The 16772-nt window shown below is 50.4% G+C and overlaps 2 protein-coding genes across 2 annotated transcripts; both read left to right on the forward strand.

The window, feature by feature from the left end:
• Positions 1–596: 596 nt before the first annotated feature.
• Positions 597–6311, forward strand: rab10 (RAB10, member RAS oncogene family). The gene is made up of 6 exons (XM_084699583.1): positions 597–1255; positions 4381–4441; positions 4585–4723; positions 4982–5071; positions 5663–5764; positions 5872–6311. Exons 1-6 carry the CDS (start codon positions 1129–1131, stop codon positions 5956–5958), a joined length of 606 nt encoding a protein of 201 aa, XP_084555709.1. The 5' UTR covers positions 597–1128; the 3' UTR covers positions 5959–6311.
• A 1544-nt stretch (positions 6312–7855) lies between these two features.
• On the forward strand, positions 7856–16034 carry garem2 (GRB2 associated regulator of MAPK1 subtype 2). The gene is made up of 7 exons (XM_084700102.1): positions 7856–8144; positions 9739–9879; positions 12177–12307; positions 12425–12590; positions 12887–13740; positions 14764–14933; positions 15109–16034. The coding sequence occupies exons 1-7, from the start codon at positions 8033–8035 to the stop codon at positions 15722–15724; spliced, it is 2190 nt and encodes a 729-aa protein (XP_084556228.1). The 5' UTR covers positions 7856–8032; the 3' UTR covers positions 15725–16034.
• Positions 16035–16772: the final 738 nt, after the last annotated feature.

The raw sequence follows: 16772 nt of genomic DNA on the forward strand, positions 1-16772 counted from the left end.
CAAACACACACACACACACACACACACAGACACACACACACAAAAGGATACAAATGTACCCACTTCCATAACATTGTCACATTTGTGTAAATACATTAGATCAATTTGGTTACCACTGCCATACTTAAAAAACTAACTTTTGACGTTTTGGGGTTTGGGGTCTGGGGGGAAACGCCCGTGACGTGCACAGGACATTAATATGACATCACTTTACTTGGTTTGACTCACAGCTGGGATCGTCACCTCTGCCGTATCAAATAACTCCCCCCTTGCCAACTAGCTTGCCATAGCGAACACACCCCGGACAGCAAAGAAACTAGAAGCCATTTTGGATCTGATCATTTCTTTTCATACAGTAAAGTGGCGTCAGAGTCCGAGCCGAGATGTCCGAAATAGTCCCGCAGTAACATTTGCCCTTTCCACATGTCAGTTTCAGAGACGCTTTAACCCGTGGACGGTTGACGGAATAGCCAATTCAATTTCTATATACATTGACAAACAGTTATGTATTCCAATCACATGCCGGTATTTTAACCAAAGGGGCGGGAAAAGGGCGTGTCTATATTTCTCGGGTGTCGCCGTAGTTGTTCCATTCGAAGGCGACGGCGGTCGTCTGTTTCGGCTTCTTATCATCGAGAAAATAAATAACTGTGATTAAGTCGTTATTAGACACACTTTCAACATCCGAAATTTTACCACATATCCTAATCGTGATTCTTGAAGTGGCTGGAATGACGGACTTTATGAAGAATTTGAATTAGCTTGCTGCTAGTTTGAAGAAAGAGTGAGTCGGTAGGCTAGAGAGGGGAGCCATTTTGTCCCGACTGAGGGAGAAAGAAAGAGTGGAAAGGGGAATCACACGGGAGGAGACCTTATTCTTGCTTTATTTTCACATGCTGTGAGAGTAACAGTCCCGTTTGGACATTACATTATTGTTGAATACGGTTCTGATACGCTATCCAGCGGTATTAAAGCTAACTAGACACCTAGAAATCAACATAGGTAGCTAACGCTATCCAAGAAGCAGAGATTTCCAGTGCGTTCCTTGTGGTTGGATAAGAGGCTGGCTCGACTTCTACGATAGATAGTTATTTTTCTTATTTTCCGGTGAACACAACTTGTTATTCAATGGCGAAGAAGACGTACGATTTGCTGTTCAAGCTGCTTCTGATCGGAGACTCGGGCGTGGGGAAGACATGCGTGCTGTTCCGCTTCTCTGACGACGCATTCAACACAACCTTCATCTCCACCATAGGTGAGCGGCAACAGGGCAGGGTTTGTCAACACGGAGTTTGGCATGACATTCTGTTTTCCTTGTTCAAAACGATTTGTTGACCTACTAGTTAGCAAACTAGCACGGTTGGTAAGGTGCTTGTCCAGAGCTCTCCAGTTTCATGTTGGGGTGCTAGTCATCCAAGCAGAAGGCCCACTACACAAGTTTGCTGAACTCTTTGTCACTAGCTGCTAGGCTAACGTTAGTAGCAGCTAACTAGCTATCTAGGTTATCCATTTAATTCCGTACATTAATGTGATATGGGAAATATTCTAAATAGCTTGCTTTTTACTAACCTGTTACTTTAAAATCAGACATGTTCTGCCAGCTAATGCATATAATGTCAGCTTTAACTGGTGATGTCGTGATGGACATTTTGCGTGATGATGCTGGCAATAGTTTACAACCGCTCGACTATGTGTGTTTTTGAAATCATGACTTACAAACGTTTGAATAGCCACGTTGGGTATCAATATTTTGTTTCACTCACTAACCAAGTTTTCAGGCTTGTAAAACCGGTTGTATTGGTAGGGAGTTCTGTCATCTCTTAAGCACGGCCTAACCACGTAATACTAGCAATTGTGCTAGCCAGCTAGCCGTGGCCTATCTAATCAAACGTAAATTCGTTAATACATACAGTATGGATGTATATAAACGAATATACAAACTTCACCGTAAAAGTGGCATTCTTACACTGGAATCGTTTTTTGGGGGGGAGAGGTGGGGGCTAGGGCCTTATCTCTTAAACGTTGTTCAATAGAAATCATAAACAATTCATTATGGTGGCGTCATCGCCTCTTTCCCCATTGTCCCCAGCGCGTTTCCTCGTCATGCAAACACGAATCAAGTGTCAAACCGTCCCGAAACCCTGCCTGTCCAACTCAAAGACCAGTTTACTCCAGGATTTTTCAAGTAACCAATGATAGTCACTTGGTCAGCAGCACTTTTGTCAACGCGGAGCCAAGGACCACTTGATCTCAGTTCGTGTTGCAACGCCTGCACCCTGCCTTCTTCTCAGAGCATTTACTTGAAACGTCAGTTAGCCATTAAACAAGTCAGAGAGACCATGACAGTGCAAAGCCACTAGCTTCACATGCACATTATAAACAATTTAATTATATTGTACCTATAAAGCTCTGAGCAAGGAACTCACCTAATGTAACCACCCCTGGGGTCAAACGTAAAGCAATTTGATCACGTGTTTGTGTCACTGGTGCATTGTGTCTTGCTATACACCAATCATTGGCATGCCAATCTCAGAGAGGGAGGCTCAGGTCTTGAAGTGCCCTAGTTAATTCTCAGGGTTGTGTGTCTGCTAAGTGTGCATGTAAACAGTTTGCTTCACTAGCATACACCGTATTGCTAAGTGCCTAGCAGTGTTATTAAACAAGCCCTGTGATTCCAGGCCGTGTGTACGGAAGCTTATCCCTGGAGCTGAGATTTGGAGATGTGCTGGGATCACATGTATGTGGCTGGAGTGACACAGACTTGGCATCACAGTGAAAGTGTTTTGCTAAGTGCTCGATGTGGCTTAATGCCTCTTTAACCGATGCGAAAGAGAATGATAGTGACTAAACACCATGGTGTGTGTTGTTGAGGACTCTCAAGTTACGAGGATTAGGGTTCAGAATCCCCTCCATGGACACATGGTATAACCACAGTGCTTTCTTGAGTTGGAACAGGAAATCCTTCTAAATGAAAGGTTTCGGGACTGTCTTCAGGAAGCAGATGTATTAAAATACATGTATCATATAAATATGTCAACAGCACATTTGACCGATCATAAGACACCTGTAGCCGCCTACCTGCAGCAGAGGAACGAGATTGGTGTGTGTGTGTCTTGGCACATGCATACACAGTGTAATAGGAGTGTGTTGGTCCTCTCTGACGCAGCACTCATACCTTTGAAGACACGCGGCTGCTTCTTAAAATACTCCACCGGAAACCCCCTCTCTCTCCCTCTCCTCTCACACTCCCTAAACTCTCCTGTCTTTCTCCACTCTCCCCCTCATCTCACACTCCCTCCGCTGAATCCCGCCATTCTCCCCCACCCTCTCTCTCTCCCTCTACTCCTCCTTTCCCTTCACACTCCCTACAATCTCCCTTTTCTCTCCGTTTTCCTCTCTCTCTCTCTCTCTCTCTCTCTCTCTCTCTCTCTCTCTCTCTCTCTCTCTCTCTCTCTGTCTCTGTCTCTGTCTCTGTCTCTGTCTCTCTGTCTCTCTCTGTCTCTCTCTCTCTCTCTCTCTCTCTCTCTGTCCGTCTCCATCAACTATTACTCCTCTCTCTCTCCACTCTCTCTCTTTCCCTCCTCTCTCTCCACTCTGCCTCCTCGTTGTCTCTTCCATTCCTCACGTCATAACCAAAAGTAACAAACCAAAACCCGAAACTCAAAACTTCCAAGAATTTCCACTTTTCAAACTGCTGATGACATGAAATGAAAGCCGCTGGTGTGTTTGAGGATGTGTGAGCCCGTCTTGTACGACGGCACATTTTCGTCCCCGTTTGTGTCTTTTGCTTTCGCAGTCTTGCACACACTTTCTCTCCCCCTATCTTAGGCGTGTACAAAGGGTCCAGTGAGTCACCTTTTGGCAGGCACTTTTCTCATTATTCTGAAGTGTGGCCACACCTAGAGCACAGCTGTTCTGGTCTCCACCATTCGGACTGATCCGCGCTGACTTGCCCTACGCTCATAACAATGCCCTGATGTTGTTCTCACAAGTTAGCCAGATGCTACATCTCTATACAACAACGGTAGATATTGTTGGGTTTCTGTCTTTGCTCACATACGTTAGCCTGCCTTGTTCTAGGCTAGTTAGCTGCTGTTGTGTATGTTTTTAGCTGGATCTTGCTAGCCTGTTAGCAGAGCGCTTGCTAAGACCTCTGTCCCCTCTGGCACATGACACTGCAGAAACAGGAAGAGATACAGTATCTCTAGTTCACTTGTCACTCTTCTGCTCTCTTCTCTTCCCTTTCGCTTAACTCTTCTCTCTCTTTTCCCACATTTCATTATTTTCCCAGTTTCTTTTGACACACACACACTTATTTCCCCTCTTGTCAAAGACACACCTCGTAAGGATATTTTTTGACACATGCTTTTTCTTTTACAGGAATAGACTTCAAGATTAAAACTGTTGAATTACAGGGAAAGAAGATCAAACTACAGATATGGTGAGTGTGTGGGTGTGTTGTGTACTGAAACTTCACCTCAGTGATCTGCAGGTGTGTTGGCAGGGTTTCCCCAGTGTTTGCACCTGTATTGTACACATTCGGCTGGGCTCGTTCCACAATCTTGTGTGTGTGGTCATGCGCAGGGACACGGCTGGCCAGGAGAGGTTCCACACCATCACCACCTCCTACTACAGAGGGGCCATGGGCATCATGCTGGTCTACGACATCTCGAACGCCAAAAGCTTTGAGAACATCAGCAAGTGGCTCCGCAACATCGATGAGGTGAGACACACGCTCACACTGTGCTTGACCTCCTCCCTATGTCCTCCAGTTGTGGTGTCGGTAGAGGCCCGGGAGTGGGGAACTGTTGCTTAGCGCCAGTCGGATCCCCACTGACGGCTGTCCATCACTGCTGCCGTGGGAACGGCCTGACCCGGCCTTCAGCCTCCGTCACCACGAGCCTGTCTGCAGCACATAAATCACCTTCTAATGATCCTGTTTCTCTGTGTGTGTGTGTGTGTGTGTGTCTTGTTTTTCCAGCACGCAAACGAGGATGTTGAGAGGATGTTGCTAGGAAACAAGTGTGACATGGAAGACAAGAGGATAGTACCTAAGGCCAAGGGGGAGCAGGTAAAAACAGGAGCGGTCAGTCACCTGATGGGGCTGGGGGCAGTTTACACTAGACCCAGAGAGGGTTGACACTGAGGGGACTCACTAAGCCCTTCCCCTTGTATATACTGGAATTAGCCTTTGCTATGGCCTGGCTCCTTGACACAGGAAGTAAGGGCTGGTTGAGTCTCCTTGATGCAACCCTCCCTGGCACTAGACCGCCCTGGCTCGTGAGATGGTGACACTCACGGATAACTGACCAATCAGTCTGAAGATTAGGCAACAGTAGGATACTGATCTGCCTGCTGACTCGATGTCTATCGCGCACACACACACGCACAGCATTGATGTCGGTTCACGGTTGGTTACACTTGTTTTTATGTTTGAGACACTTGATCCTTGCGTGGCCCAGACCTTATTTTTGTCCTGTCCTCTCTGTCCCCTGTCCTCTCTGTCCCTGTCCTCTCTGTCCCTGTCCTCTCTGTCCCTGTCCTCTCTGTCCCTGTCCTCTCTGTCCCTGTCCTCTCTGTCCCTGTCCTCTCTGTCCCTGTCCTCTCTGTCCCTGTCCTCTCTGTCCCTGTCCTCTCTGTCCCTGTCCTCTGTCCCTCTCAGATTGCGAGGGAGCATGGCATTAGGTTTTTTGAGACGAGTGCGAAGGCCAACATCAACATCGAGAAGGCTTTCCTCACGTTAGCGGAAGACATCCTCAGAAAGGTTTGTGGAGGGTGTGTGTGTGGAGTGTGTAGAAGAGTACATGTGGGGTTGCAGAGCTGCGCGTGTGTGTGTGTGGCAGAATGTGCTAACACGCCTGTCTCACGCAGACGCCGGTAAAGGAGCCGAACAGTGAGAATGTGGACATCAGCAGTGGTGGAGGAGTCACAGGCTGGAAGAGCAAGTGTTGCAGTTGAACAACGGACCCTCCCACCTCTCTGTCCCTCTCTCTCACGTCTCACACACACACACATTCACACACACATTCACTAACACAAGCACACACTCATACACACAGATACACGTGTGCATATACTCTCTCTCTCTCTGTCTGTCTCTAACCGCTAACTCCTAACACCCCTCCCCTCCCCTCCAAGCTGTTCTCTTGCACACTGACCATCTCCTCTGTCCCTTCTCAGCCCCCTTCCCCGCTCTGAAATGAACCGCTTCGTCGCCTGCCTAACCCTCCCTCCTCCCCCCTTCACATGTTCTCCCACTCTCCTCTGCTTTCTGATCATTTTTATTTCAGATAAAAAGAGAAATCATGTAATGTTTCTTGTCATTTATTTTAAAGGTTGCAAAAGAGAGTGATACTGAAACTCACATTTTTAATCTTTCCTTTGACTGAGCTCACCTGGTCACCCCCCCCCCCCCCCCCCCCCCGACACTCACCTTCAGTCAAAGGAAGAAGGAAAAAAAAGATAAAATGATAAAAAGAAAAAAAATGATAAAAGAAAAAAGACAAATGTAGGATTAACATTTTGTACACTAGTGGGGGCTTCTGTTGTCTAACAGTATTTCGTCATTTACAATTTGTAACCAAGTGACGGAGGCGTGGCTAGCTCCTTTTGTAGGTGGGGTTTATTTTGTCCTGTGCCTTATATGGAAGACAGGGGCGGGGCTGTGTGGTGGGCGGAGCCACATCCACCCAATGAAATTACAATTTAATATTCACGTGTTCTAGCTCCTCCCTGTGAGGCAGAACACAAAGCAGAAGCGTTTGAATTTCTCCTCTAGCCAAGAGAACGGCATTATTATGTCTTGTTTTATTGTTTCTCTGTATGATTTATTTTACATTTTGATTTCTTTTTCCTTTTTTTGGGTTAATTTTTCTGCATGCAGACTTCTTTGGGTTGGAAGCGTTTCTGTAACGTTTGTGTAACGTTTCTGTAACGTTTGTGTAACGTTTGCCACTGGGTAACTGGGCAGGAGGTCTAAGTTCTCTTTGGAAATTCAAACAATTTTTGCAGATCCATTAAAAATAAGCTTGTTTAAGTTACTTGTTTGTCCTCTATGCCGTCTTATTTTTCAAATGCGTTGTGTGTGTGTGTGTGTGTGTGTGTGTGTGGTGAGAGATGGAGAGGATTTGTGAGTGTAAAGGAAATCAAAGGCTTTGTGGAACACGTTCTTGTGACTTTATCTCTAAGGAATGTCTTTCTGGACTCGTGTCAGTGTTGGCGTGAAAAACAAGTTCAAGAAAAATCTTTTTCTTAGTCATTCTCAGACCTGTCCAACAGATGGAGCTATTTCACCACGGTTTGTGTAACCCTGTTAATTCAATCAAATCAACCTTTATTTGAATGGCCTGGACTAGGAAAAACTTGCAGGAAAACTGATCAACTCAGAGTTCCAATTCAGTGCTCTGTAGTAGGCTAGCTGTCATCTAAAGTCAGTGCTGCAAGTTGACGCATGTCAGTTTAAGCAGTGGTAGCCACAGGATTCTACAGCATCACAGGACAGGAAGAGACCAGGAACTCCTGTGTATGGTCAGAATAAATACTAGTGCTCGGTTTTGAGAAAAGTGCATCCCAGTAAGCACTAGTTCAGAAACGAATCGACAGCCCAACCTCGTGTGGCGTTATTAGTTCCATGATCATGATGTAATTCAGTCGTTCGGACAGGTATTGGTGATGGACTTGTAAACCACATTGGCATGGGAAAATGACAAAAAACAACGGGACGTCCCGGAGATCTCGTGCATTGGTCCATTCATAAAAGCAACGCTGTTGACTGAGTTGCGCCTATTGCTCACTTCTTGAAGGGAGGGAGGCACTCCGGGGGTCAGAGCCGCTCCGGTTAAACGAGCAGGCGCAAGAGAGGAGGTGCCGCGCTGATCCCACCGAGGGCTGGCTCTCCCCCCGCCCATGTCGTGCTTGCGTGCGCTCTCCCTCAAACATGGCGAGACTTTCTGAGCTACCCATAGCGACCTGGACCCCACCACCGTCTGCCGCCACTGGTATTGCGAGCCCGTGCCCATTATGACCCGGGAGGATGGAGAAGTTTTCGGCGAGCCTGTCGGAGATCGCGTGGAGCCCGGTGACGCTGCCTTTGGACGTGGTGGTCAGCAAGTTCCGGCTGCCTGCTCTGGTCAGACTCGCGCACGGTAAGAGTTTGAGCAAAGGCAAGGCTATAAGAGATGTTCTTATAGCGCATTCAACTCCCTCAATTCATTCCTACCCATCCCTGTGAACGTCTTTTCTGTAAAGCTTTTACGCACAACGGGAAAATCTATCTTTCTACATCTCGACCATTAGGCTGGTAGTTTCTGTACATGAGGGATGTCCAAAAGTTTTCTTTTGCCTATATGATGCCAACGTTATTTTCTCCTAAACTAGGCTACATTGCCACAGCGTAAGTGTCCATGTTATTTAAGACTGACCAAAGGGCGACACTGTGTCTGTTGTGTTGGTAAAGTGCTGCTCGCTCTTTTCATATGTAAATGATGTAATCTGCCGGTGAATGTTCTGAATACTAACAAGCAGTGCAAGGCAACGTCCAAGTTTCCAACGTTTTAAGTGGACAAAAGCATCACCCCTTCATTTACCTCCAAACCCATGGTTTACCACAGCCTTCATGCCGAGTCTGTCTGACAACTGACACTGGCTTCTGTCCGAAACTAGCCGCTGTCTGTTGACTATCTGTTAGAACTGTGTGTGTGTGTGTGTGTGTATGAGAGAGACAGAGAGAGAGACAGAGAAAAACAGAAAGAATTAAAGGAAGAGAACGTACAGTGTGAAAGAATGTGTTTATACTATAACCATGCTGGAGTTGACATAACAGTGGACAATTTGCAGAGTTTGGCACTCTCCCTTCTGGAGATGGTGGTTATTGATTTACTATTGAGAATGCGTTGCTGTGACTTCCAGGAAGGTTTAAACCAACTTTCACTGCTCATTTTTTCCACACAGGCCACAATATGCTCCATAAGCTGCCAGAGTTTGCTGTTGCAGGTGTTCTACTGCCACCTTGCACTCTATTTAAGGTTGTTCCTTCTGCTCCATGAGTTATGCTCATTAGAAGGGGCCTGGTGGCCAAATATAATGTCTTCCTGCTAATCCTTCTAAAAGAGAGAGACACACTTGGAAACATCTATGTTTGAGGAGGCATGTTTTACCGCTGACAAGAGAGCTTGTGTTTTGTTTCATGTTTTCATCCTGCTGCTTGTCCAACCTGGAAGCTGGAACTCACAAACTAGCTGCAACAAGGCTGTCACCCAGCTGATGTTGCTACAATTCTACTGTGTGTGTGTGTGTGTGTGTGTGTGTGTGTGTGTGGTGTGTGTTCTGATTGAATTGTGTCATTGTGCTCTCTGCAGAAATCAATGCTGTGTTGCATGATGGCTTTAGTAAAAGTAGTAAAAGGTCACTCAGTGTGGGTGAATGTGTGTGTGTGTGTGGGGGGGGGGGCTGTAATAGGAGGTTGCCATACAGAGTAGCTGATGGGAGCTGGTTGGGGGCGGAGTATCAGCACAGATGGGGGTAATTACTTACTTCCAAAGACACTGATCTGGTTCTTTGTGTGCACGCATGTGAGACTGTGAACTGACAAAACTTTTTCCACAGTCTACCGCAGAGGAAACGAGAAGAGAATGTACTCTTTATCTAATACCCACATGTACCATGTGTACCTAGTGTGTTTACAGTGTGTGTTCATGTGATTCTGACCCATGTGTGTGTGTGTGTGTGTGTGTGTTGCAGGTGAGTGTGTGGAAGGGCTGGCAGAGGAGGATGTTGTGTTGTTACACTCCTGTCGTCAGTGGACCACCGTCACAGCCCACACCCTAGAGGAGGGACACTATGTCATCGGACCCAAGATAGACATCCCACTGCAATATCAGGGTGAGCGCACACACACACACACACACACACACACACACACACACACACACAAACACACACACACACACACACACACACACACACACACAAACACACACACAAACACACACACACACACACACACACACACACAAACACACACACACACACACAGAGAAGTGTGAGTGGTGAACATTCCCAGTGTTGGGATCCAGACCCAGTCTTCTCCTTGTAATGAGATCCTAATGCTCTGCCTGAGCTTCCTGTCCTGCTGTAGAGCTGATGTCACCCCCCCTCCCCTCCCCCCTCCTGACTTCCTGCTGAGATGGACAGGAGGGGGGCACTAGAGGAGGGGGGGAGAGGAGGATGGAGGGGGTATAGGGGCTGAAGATGGGAGGAGTGCGGTGGGATTGAAAGGTGGTTGACATCATTCTCTGAGTCTTGATGTACAGGAGGTCTTTCAGTTTAACCTCTTTTCTGAGAGAGAATCAGATTCTGGCTATCAGAGAGAGAGAGAGAGAGAGAGAGACAGAGAGAGAGAGAGAGAGAGAGAGAGAGTGAGAGAGAGAGAGCGAGACAGCTTGAGAAGTCAGAGACAGAGAAAGTGAGCGACAGAGAGAGTGAGAGACAGAGAGAGTGAGAGACAGAGAAAGTGAGAGACAGAGAGAGAGAGAGAGAGAGAGAGAGAGAGAGAGAGAGAGAGAGAGAGACAGACAGACAGACAGACAGACAGACAGACAGAGAGAGAGAGAGAGAGAGAGAGAGAGAGAGAGAGAGAGAGAGAGATGACAGGTGAGGACCAGGGTCCCTGAGGAGCAGGGTAAGATAGACGGCGACACAGACAGCATCATGTGATGATGTCAGACAGGAAGCGAGAGCTAAATGAGAGCAGTTCCATGTCTCCCTGGGGAAGGCTGTGAGGAGACTCTCTCCAGCCAGCCCTCCCTCCATCACTCCTCTCATCTGTTGCTGAGCATATATGAATGGAAGATGAGTGCTGGCAGTCTGACTTTCACATCAGGGAAAATATGGATCTGCACTTCCTGTAGTACCATCCACCTAGCTATTTAAAGTGAGCAGCCAGACTTCTGTGTCTCCTGAGCCAGTAAGCTGTGTTAGGTTTACACAAGTTGGCTAACAGCGTCTGTTTTGATTCCGGATCAGCGTCTGTAAGCGTCCTGTCAACACGTCTGTCCCTTCTCCCTGTTTCTCTGGAGAGAGGGCCGGCTCTGCTCACATGGGGTGGGCTGAAAGCTTTTCAGTCCTTCAGCTGTCTGACGGTCTTCTCTGAGGGAGAGGACTGGGCGAGAAGGGGGAGGGAGAGGGGGAGGGGAGCACTGGGGGAGAGGGGGGGAGAGGGGGGGAGGACTGAGGGAGAGGGGAGGACTGGAGGAGAAGGGGGAGGACTGGGGGACATGGGGGGAGGAGGAGGGGGAGAGGACTGGGAGAGAGGGGGGAGGAGGAGGGGGGAGGACTGGGGGAGAGGGGGGAGGAGAAGGGGGGAGGACTGGGGGAGAAGGGGAAGGAGGAGGGGGGATGGTAAGGGGGCTCTGTGCTGGCCTGGAGGCGTTTGTTATTCTGCTCTCCCTATCATACAAAGACTTGCCCTGAGCTCCACTGCCCACACACTCACACACTCACACACAAACACACACAAACACTAACACAGACACACTAAGACACATTAACACACACACACATTTGGAATGCTGCTGCTGGGTTTCCTGATCCGGAATTCTTGAGTTAGAGAGAGAAAGAGGGAGAGAGTGGGTGAGATTTAGAGGGGGATGAGAGCGGAGAGAGAGGGAAAGAGGGGCAGAGTTGTGTGCGTCTCCATGGCGATGTGTCTCTGCTCAGCGTGAGAATAGAGCTTCTTTAACAGTTGTCACGACAACCGCGTTGGCTGTTGATTGACAGAGAGGAGGTCGAAGGTCAGAGAGGTGTCCCAGTGTTCCATCCCGGGCCTCCGAAAGTGTGAGTGTCCGCACTTGTGTGTGTGTGTGTGTGTCTGTGTCATGCTGTTCTTCAGAAAGAGAGAAGTGGTGACACTTGGTGGAAGGAGGTAGGCACTCATCAGTTTCTTTTTCTGGCTATGAATCTGTTCCTCACATTTCTTTTCTGTCTCTCTCTCTCTCTCTATCTCTGTCTCTGTCTCTGTCTCTGTCTCTGTCTCTGTCTGTCTGTCTGTCTCTCTCTCTCTCTCTCTCTCTCTCTCTCTCTCTCTCTCTCTCTCTCTCTCTCTCTCTCTCTCTCTGTCTCTCTCTCTCTCTCTCTCTCTCTCTCTCTCTGTCTCCCCCTTTCTCCCTCCCTCCCTGAAGGGAGGTTCAGGTTGTTGGATGAAGACAGGGATGTCAGAGATCCTGTTCAGTATTTTTCCAGCGTTGAGGAAGTCGCCGGACTCTTCCCAGACCGAGTGTTTGTCATGGAAACCATCACCTTCAGTGTCAAGGTCAGGGACAGATCCAAACTCATCTCTAACAGTGTAAACACATCAGCTCAGAGGTTATGAGATTGTTATAGAGTGTGTGTGTGTGTGTGTGTGCGTGTGTGCGTGTGTGTGTCACAGGTGGTGTCTGGAGAGTTCAGTGAGGACAGTGAGCCCTACAGCTTTACTCTCCAGACAGGAGATGAGCTGTCACTCATGGGGAAGGCGGAGCTTCTCTGTGCCACGCCCTCTAGGGAGAAGTCTGGACTGAGCGCGCTCTTGAGACGCCTGGGCAAGACTCCCCGCAGTAAGAGCCCTGCAGTCTCGGATTCACCCTTGTCTGGGTCTCAGGAAGGAACATTATCTAATCTTCTCTCTGTCTGTCTGTCTGTCTGTCTGTCTCTGTCTGTCTCTCTCTGTCCCTCCCTCCCTCCCTCCCTCCCTCCCTCCCTCCCTCCCTCCCTCCCTCCCTCCCTCCCTCCCTCCCTCCCTCCCTCCCTCCCTCCCTCCCTCCCTCCCTCCCTCCCTCCCTCCCTCCCTCCCTCCCTCTCTCCCTTCCTCCCTCCCTCCCTCCCCTCCTCTCCTCTCCCATAACACACACAGGTAAGACCCCCTGTCTCGTGTGCATGAACCACCGCACCAATCAGAGCGTCAGCCTCCCGTTCGCCTGCCGCGGCCGATTCTGCACGCGCTCGCCCCTGGAGCAGGGCATGCTGGGAGGCGATCACACGGTACGCAGCATCATCGAGCGGGTGCGTCTCCCCGTCAATGTGTCCGTCCCCTCCCGCCCTCCCCGGAACCCCTACGACCGGCACGCCGTGAGAGAGGGCCACCGCTACAAGCTGCTCAACATCGTCAGCAAGACCGTGGTGCTCTGCCTGGTCCTTCGCCGACAGGAAGTCTCTCCCTCTCACTTCCTGTTGCTGCGCTGCATGCCGCGCTTCACGGTGGCGGAGGCCTCCGTCCACACGGCAGCGCTGGAGAGCCTTCTGCTGAGGCACTCCTTCGACCCGGACGCTTACTCGCGCGCAGTGCGGGAGACGCGCCCGGAACTGGAGTGCGTGACCGAGGAATGCGTGAGCCCCGGTCGCTCACGTGTGTGCGTGTCGGGTCAGGACTCTCTGGCCCCGGCGCATCTCTCCCTGTGTGTCTACGGAGGCGGCATGACTGACAGCCTATCACAGCGCTGCAGGGACTCCCTGGGGGAGGGGCCAGGTGAGGGGGAGGAGCGTGAGTACGTCAGCCCCGAGTGGACGGAGGCTGAGATGAGGGTCGGTGAGGAGATTCCCTATGAGGAGCTTTGGACCAATCAGACTGCGGGAGCCCTGGGGAAGGTGGAGCCAAACCTGATCTCCTTCCATTCCTCTTCGTCATTGGACGGCACGCTGAGCACTGCCCACGTTACCATGGTGACGCGTGTGTCCACGCCGCCACCTGTACCCCCAAAATCAGATGCAGTGAGTTTGCCCTCCTGCCCTCCCTCTCCTCTCTCTCACTTTATCTAGTGGTCTGTCATCACCCCTTTCTCTCTCTCTCTCTCTCTCTCTCCTTCTCTCTCTCTATCTCTCTATCTCTCTCTCCCTGTCTCTCTCTCTCCATCTATCTCTGAGATGATGATGATGCATCCGGTAGTTAAACCCAGGAAGCACGTCCCTGAATAATTTATGCAGCGCTCTCCCGTTGACCACACACACACTTCCCGAAACTCCTGCCATTCACGTGTAGTCCAAACACGCACGTGCACACACACACACACACTACAACTCTGTTTTACGATGAGTGGAAGCTGTGTTTGCACAGTGAGAAACGTTGTGATGCTGTGCTGGTGAAGACGATGGTGTGGTAGCTGAGGGGGGGGCGGGGGAGCAGGGTGGGGGGTAGGGTGGGGGGGCAGGGGAGCAGGGTGGGGGGGCAGGGGGCGGGGGAGCAGGGTGGGGGGGGCTGAGTGGGGGGGGCTGAGTGGGGGGGCAGGGGGCGGGGGATCTGGGTGGGGGGGCAGGGGGCGGGGGAGCTGAAGGGGGGTGGATTTCAGCAGCTCAGCTGAATTATACCCTGTCACACATAGTGCTCCTCTGCCTAATATTTACCCTGCCAGGAAGTGTGTGTGTGTGTGTGTGTATGGTGACTGTCAGAGGAGTGTGTGTGCACTGTGGACAGAGTGTGTTTGAAGTTTAAAGGTCATTGGAATTTGACATTTACTCACAGTAACAAAGATTTTCCAACAGGGACAGACAACATGCACATTCTCTTACACACACTCTCTCTCGCACACACACTCTCTCGCACACTCTCTCGCACACACACTCACACACATGGGTTCTTTTGTACTTTATTATTACGAATTCCAGAGAAGCCCCTGAGGAACCCATAGAGACCACTTTTCATCCAGTCCCAAAACTAAGAATTAGTTAGTGTTAATAACTTTCTTCCTGGTGTCTGTTCGTGTGTGTGTTTGTGTGCACGCCTGTGTGTTTGTATAGGTGAGAGAGGAGTGTCGATTCTTGATCGCCCCCCCTGTTCCTCCTCGCTGCTCTAAGGGGGGCTCTGCCTCTAGTCCCGCCCCCAGCCCTCCAATCCCACCCCGCTTCCCCCAGAACTCCAGCTCCCCACGACTAAACCGCTCCTTCTACTCCTCTGGCCTGCAGGAGAGGTAAGACACACACACATCGGTCTCTCATCATGGCCTAGACATGCAGGGCAGGGGGTCCTTAAAGACCAGGGGGTCCCTGAAGACCAGGGCTGAGAACCACTGGCCAGGGCCAACATACGGTTAGCTACAGTGGCCTGTAGGTAAAGTTTGAACTTTTCTGTTTCTGTTTCTGTAGTTGCTCTCCGTCTACAGACACCTCTGTTTACTGCTATCCATGCTCCTGGACCGACTGCCCCGCCCCTAACCCCGCCCAGTCAAGCCCAGAGCCAACCCTTTCCCTTCCCCTTGACAGTATAGCCAATCCTCAGCCAGCACAGGCCACATGGGTGGAGCCATGGGCAGACTGTTCAACCCAGGGCTTCTATAACTCTGGTCCTCGACTGAGGCCGCCGCCCCCACAAAGCCGATTCGCTCCCTTCGGGGCGCTGAATCCTTTTGCCCGCCAGTCGCCCTGCCCATCCCCTGAACCCCCAGCCAATCAGACGACAGATTCCTCCCGGGGTGCAGAAGGAGGCGGGGCTTTGGGGGGATGTGAAGGGTCCTCAGCTGTCAGCGACCCCACCTGGCGCCCACCGGCCGACCTGTCTGCCCTCTCATTGGAGGAGGTGTCTGCCTGTCTGCGGTTTATCGGCCTGTCAGAGGCAGCCGTGGGCGTGTTCCAAAGAGAGCGGATTGACGGCAGCCTATTGGTGCAGCTCAACGAGGAGATCCTGTCTCTCGACTTCCACCTCAGTCGACTGCACGTCACCAAGATCATACAGTTCATACAGGGCTGGAGGCCCAAGATCTAATGCCCACACACACACACACACACACACACACTGCTGCCTGTCCTGATCGCGCGCCTGTTCACTACATGGGACTGTCCTGAATGTGCCTTCTGGACAAAGTGGCTGCTGCTCCTCTCTGATTGGACGAGACCGCTCGCTGATGACACCTTCTGGGTGGAACTGTTGAACTAGAACCCGACGTAAGAAGCACAGCAGGTTCAGCCTTTTCCTGCTCGGTTCCACTTTGGCTCACTGGCCTGTTTTCTATTAACCCTCTCCAAGACCTGCAGCTGGAACCAGACCAAGAGCCAGCTGCGTGGACTGGTCAGGCTGGGAGGAGGAGGAGGGGGGGAGGTTGGGAGGAGGGGGAGACTGGGAGGAGGAGGGGGAGGCTGGGAGGAGGAGGGGGAGGCTGGGAGGAGGAGGGGGAGGCTGGGAGAAGGAGGGGGAGACTGGGAGGAGGAGGGGGAGGCTGGGAGGAGGGGGAGGCTGGGAGGAGGGGGAGGCTGGGAGGAGGAGGCTGGGAGGAGGAGGGGGAGACTGGGAGGAGGAGGGGGAGGCTGGGAGGAGGGGGGAGGCTGGGAGGAGGAGGCGGAGGAGGCTGGGAGGAGGAGGCTGGGAGGAGGAGGGGGACCCTCGAGATGTTCCAGTCTCCTGGTGTACCTAAAGACTGTGACTAGAGTTTACTAACTTTACCATGACCTACAACAGGCTCTTGTCGCTACGGCAACCCTTGACGGTAACAGGGGGTGTAACTTTCTGTCACTGTGGTGACTTGAGACAGTGCTGTGTGGTACAGCTGAATAAAGTGTAGGGATTTGGGCCTCTCTACAGTTAGTGATAATGATGATGATGATGATTAACAAAGCACTGTAGTCTAAGCCTATAAGAGTTTCAGGCCAAAACGCTGCATATCATTGGGATCACTTGACATTCATTACTCAAGATTGTAATCAATTACACATTCAAAAATATCATATTACATTGTCATGTAAGAATATGACATATCGACAACAACTTATCTTCATTTCAGACGGCAACAATTTAAAAGGTGAACTGGTGAAAATGA

The sequence above is a fragment of the Hypomesus nipponensis genome, chromosome 6 (assembly GCF_054491055.1).
Source record: "Hypomesus nipponensis isolate SF chromosome 6, ASM5449105v1, whole genome shotgun sequence".
Taxonomy (NCBI): Eukaryota; Metazoa; Chordata; class Actinopteri; order Osmeriformes; family Osmeridae; genus Hypomesus; species Hypomesus nipponensis.

Bases quoted from the DNA above. Each gene is read 5' to 3' on its own strand.
- rab10 (XM_084699583.1), top strand. From the start codon at position 1,129: ATGGCGAAGAAGACGTACGATTTGCTGTTCAAGCTGCTTCTGATCGGA. The intron at 4,724-4,981 runs GTGAGACACACG...TTGTTTTTCCAG, and splicing joins GGCTCCGCAACATCGATGAG to CACGCAAACGAGGATGTTGA. The intron at 5,072-5,662 runs GTAAAAACAGGA...TGTCCCTCTCAG, and splicing joins CTAAGGCCAAGGGGGAGCAG to ATTGCGAGGGAGCATGGCAT.
- garem2 (XM_084700102.1), top strand. From the start codon at position 8,033: ATGGAGAAGTTTTCGGCGAGCCTGTCGGAGATCGCGTGGAGCCCGGTG. The intron at 8,145-9,738 runs GTAAGAGTTTGA...TGTGTGTTGCAG, and splicing joins TCTGGTCAGACTCGCGCACG to GTGAGTGTGTGGAAGGGCTG. The intron at 12,308-12,424 runs GTCAGGGACAGA...TGTGTGTCACAG, and splicing joins CCATCACCTTCAGTGTCAAG to GTGGTGTCTGGAGAGTTCAG.